We start from the raw sequence: 4,452 nt of genomic DNA, 5'->3' as shown, positions 1-4,452 counted from the left end.
GCGGTAGCCAAAGCGAATAAACATTCTTCACAGCCAAATGTTTCTGGGGAATTGGATGTATTATATCTCCAGAAATGGCCAAATTTCTTCCTTAAGTGATAGATATCCGCGTTTGGACTCATGTGATTATTTTTAGCTATAGGTAGGAAATTTTCCACTGTGTGCTGGAGAGAAAGGTGAAAGTGTCAAGCAAGTTTTATTGCGACTTGACGCGGCACCCCTCTAGCAGGAACTATGTCAGCCCATTTCCTTGTGCTTCCGTTTGCATAACAAATTAAGGAAAGGACATTGCTTTGTTATTTTATATTCCTTTCATTTTTATTATCGCATTCGCATTGCAAAGTTCTACGCTAAGCTTTGCGGGCTTATGATTATGGCTTTTAGACGGAGAGAAAAGAATGCAATAAAGTAAAGAGTTTCGGGCTATAAATTAAGGATTCTAATGCTTGGCATCATAATTGCTATAGTAATACAGAAAATCTTTTGTGGGTAATGTAATCCTGAATGCTGAATATTCTTGAAACTATGTCCCATTAAAGAGGACTACTACTTCCTTCTGCCACTGCTGCTCTGTTCGATGATGGCGCGTATTTTATTAAAGGCATTTTCCAGACTATCCACAAACTCCTTGCCCTTCGCCTGATTCTTATAAGAGGTCACAACGGCGCCGGCGAAATCATTCTGAATGGAGTAGCTGTAAGAATAGAAATGGTTTTAAGAAAGAGGAGACTAGCTTTTATTGCTAAATAAAAAAGTTAATAATATAGTAAGTATTTTGAAAGCTCTAAATTGAAATAATAAATTTGAAATAGTAGGGTATAAGACGAATAATCCAACTATATAGTAAGTTATTATTATTATAGATCATGTATAATGACTGAGGTTATTATTTTTACGAATAGACATTCATGTTCATTGATTGAATAGGCGTACGGATGAGCCGAAAGCTGAAAGAAGTTTTGAGTTAGGATATGAATTTGTTATGATTGATGGATAATAAGCTGTTTTGAAGGCACTTGTTTGAAGACCTTGCCTTCAGTCTCAGTGATAGTGTGATTTCAGTTGTGAGTCAAGTTGATTAAATATCGGTGGTGCTTACCCAATGCCTAGACCATCCCTAACCACCGGTCCAAATGATCCGGCGAGCAGTGCATCCGAGCCTAACGTCGAAGTACTTATAATATTATAGTTGATGCGCTTATAGGCTTCAGTCTCATAGAGTTTGGGCAGAGATAAGCCCTCTAGCTGAGCGATGTTCTTTAATGCAAATAAATGCCTATCAAAGCCCTGTCCCATGGCCGCCTCCTTAGTCAGCTGTCCATGGACGCTGCTGCATTTGTCTATCATGGCGCGTAATTCCGACGCACTTGGCTGCCTCTGAGCTGGCTGCAACACTGCCTCACAGAACGCCTTCGTGGCCAGGGTGCATGGTCGCATGGTTTCAGTGCGGCCGTGGCGGAAAGCCGACGTGCTGCATGACTCATAGGTGCCGACATATCGATCGAAGGCCTGGCGATAAGCCAGTTGAAAGGATAGCTGCATTATGGAGTCAGGGCTGAGACCGTAACGCTTGCAAGCGCCCTTGTTAAGCTGCGGATAGCGCAACAAATTCATCTCCAGGCTATCCACAATGCTCGCGTTTTGAGCGTAGGCGGCAGCCACAGCGCCACGTGTGGTGTCGTCAAATTCAAAGTTCAGAGCGCGCACAATGTTGGCTCCAATGGCAGGCGTAGGCACGGTTGCGGTGTCCACATACGGCTGCTGTAACGTGTCCTTGTACAGCTCGTTGAAGTACCGCAAAACGGCAACACCATCACCCCAAGAGTGCTCGAAATTTACGGCCGTCGTACCATCAGCGCAGATGAGCAGCGAAATGGATTTGTCAAACCAGCTGTAGATAAAAGAAACCGATGAATAATTTTTTAAAATATTTCGCCCTTTTCAATTATTTTTTTTTTTGATTTAAATTATTTAGAACCACAATTTAGGGACATTTACCGATTTTGTGCTTTGCCGGCCAGCAAATGTTTAAGCAGCGGTACTTGGTTCGCCTCATCAAACACACCATCCTCAGCGCTGTCTAGGCAGACGCAGAACAGCGCCGAATCCACTTCACGTTCCAGCAAATCCGCATTCTTGCTGCTGCTTACGAAATGCGCCCTCGCTCGCGCCCACTCATCACGTTGGGCAGTGGTTAGCACCCCTAGTGGTACATCGGTCGGCTCTCGCTCTGCATCCTGCTTAAGGACGGCCTGCAGGCGACCCAAAATAACACTGGGACTTTCGATATATCCACTGCTGTCCAAAACATTCACAGCGTACATATATCCACGTCTCATCACCAATATGTGCTTCGAGTTTGGCGACTGCACGAGCTCATCTTTGCCTATCCTGGGGATGCGAGAGGTGCCAAACAATTGGTTATACTGACTCATGTCCAGCGGGAAGGCTTTAAATGCATATGAGGCGTAGGTGGCGAAGGCTTTAGGGGCAACAGACATCCAGCGTCGATAGGCGGGTGTGTCGCTCTTCTTGGAATTCATGTGATAGACTTCGGGCTCAAGCAAGTCAGCTTGCAGGGAACGCCAGAAACGCAACGAACTGATGATCAGATTTGTGGCGCGCACCAACTGTTGCTGATACTGCGGCCGAGTATCACTTTTCAGCACCAATAGCGGGTTATAGTTAAGCGGCAGTGGGGCACGATCGCTCAGATACATGTCGAACCTGAAAAAATGTATATTTTCAATGAGTTTGAGGAGAAAATTGTTATGAACATTAAAAATGTTTCAAACCAAAACCGCTAGACACCGAATTCGGAATGTAGACTGGTCGTGTTATTATGCATTCTACGTTTATTTTAAATCGGATGTTGCTATTAGTATTAGTAGGTTTTTATAATTCCTGACTATATTTGAAAGTTTTAACATAAACCAACGGTGCCAAAATCACTACAATCTGTGACTAATGCGAGACATGCAGCTTAGTAAGCCATCTCCTCATGGATCAGTTGTAGTGATAGGATCTATATGTAAGCATTTTGGGGCAGAATATTGTACTGAAATGTTTGTTTTGAAAATGATATACCAAAATTTAAAAGAAAAGTGATCCGTGGAGTACCCCAAAGTGTAGCTTGATGTTTTCGTGAACCAGCTTAAACCAAAGAAATATATATAATATATCTGCTGGATATATTTCAAATTACCTATACCATTAATGATTGGGACAGGTAGTCATAAGAAATGAGCATATTTTGAATACAAATATATTAGCTTGGAAGTTATGAAACTTAAACCACATTTGAGAACAGTCTTTTTTTTATGTCTTTTTCATACATTTACTATTAAAAAAAATTTCTCAATTATTTCATATCCATTTGTGTATTGAAGAAGAAATTAATACATTAGTTATTAAATATTGATTCTAATGGAAAATTATTAAACCGAATAATTTATATTGGTTAATTGATATTGCTACAGATAAATTTTAATAAGTTTACGAATATGAATGATGTTGCTGGAAACAATAGGATCGCCCAACAGCACACTTTACGTTAATAATTAGAATAAAAAGGCATGGCAATGGGAAATAGGCCGATACGGAGGACAAAGGTTCTAAATAACAGCAATATGCTTTTAAGAAAGTTTATTTTACATTTACATTTATTTGCCGACAAATGAATGATTTTCTGAAAATTAGAATCTGTTGCTTTTAAGTAATTTTTTTCGTCATTTTCTTGCCCAAATACTTACCAAGGCTTCGATATATAGCTGGTGTGTTTGTTGGCCTCATCGCTCTGCTTCAGCCTGGCATGCAGTTCCATTCCCACGCCCTGGCGGAACTCCTCCACCACCTGTTGCGTGGCGCTATGCTCTGTCGACGTCAGTATTGGCTGCACAGCCGTGAGGAAACGCTCACAAGTCTTCTCCAGCAACGGGACAGGGAGGCGGGGCAGTGAACGCTGGAAGTACATGGTGGGGAGCTTGGAGCGCTGCAGATACTGATAATGACTGCCGTGGGTGGTTGTCGTTGTTGCACTGCGGCTGAGCAGCAAGTTGCCAATGTTGGCGCTCTTTCTTTGCAGATTTAGCTTTAACATTTTGAAGTTATTCTTCCTTAATTGATCGTAAAGGAAACACAAACTGCACTAAATAGCACGACAACGACGACTAGAACAACGACAGCGTCCACGGTAGCAAAGTCCAGTGCACTAATCAACAACAATAACAATTCAACAAAAAGTTGCACAATTGACGCAACAAGTTGGCAGCGTGCACAGCTGTTTGGTATTTTTGTGGTATTTTTGTTTCCAGATCTCAGCTGATCTTGCGCATGCCCAGCACTATCGATGATGTTCGCGCCTATCGATTTTGAAATTTGAATGTTGGCGCGCAGTAGATAAAATATTATGTAAATAAAAAGTGAAATAACAAAAATTGTAGTTGAAACAAA

The 4,452-nt window shown here is 41.7% G+C and overlaps 1 protein-coding gene across 1 annotated transcript; it reads right to left on the bottom strand.

Annotated features, from left to right (window-relative positions):
- Positions 1–292: 292 nt before the first annotated feature.
- On the bottom strand, positions 293–4,171 carry LOC115622572 (carnitine O-palmitoyltransferase 2, mitochondrial). Its single transcript, XM_030516551.1, has 4 exons — positions 3,753–4,171; positions 1,999–2,727; positions 1,100–1,891; positions 293–694 (listed from the first exon to the last, which is right to left on the bottom strand). Exons 1-4 carry the CDS (start codon positions 4,097–4,099, stop codon positions 547–549), a joined length of 2,016 nt encoding a protein of 671 aa, XP_030372411.1. The 5' UTR covers positions 4,100–4,171; the 3' UTR covers positions 293–546.
- Between the last annotated feature and the right edge of the window lie 281 nt (positions 4,172–4,452).

This window comes from Scaptodrosophila lebanonensis, unplaced genomic scaffold (assembly GCF_003285725.1).
Source record: "Scaptodrosophila lebanonensis strain 11010-0011.00,11010-0021.00 unplaced genomic scaffold, SlebRS2 tig00000043-arrow-pilon, whole genome shotgun sequence".
Taxonomy (NCBI): domain Eukaryota; kingdom Metazoa; phylum Arthropoda; class Insecta; order Diptera; family Drosophilidae; genus Scaptodrosophila; species Scaptodrosophila lebanonensis.
Note: the sequence above shows the minus strand (reverse complement) of the source record. Positions and strands in the feature narration are given on the sequence as shown.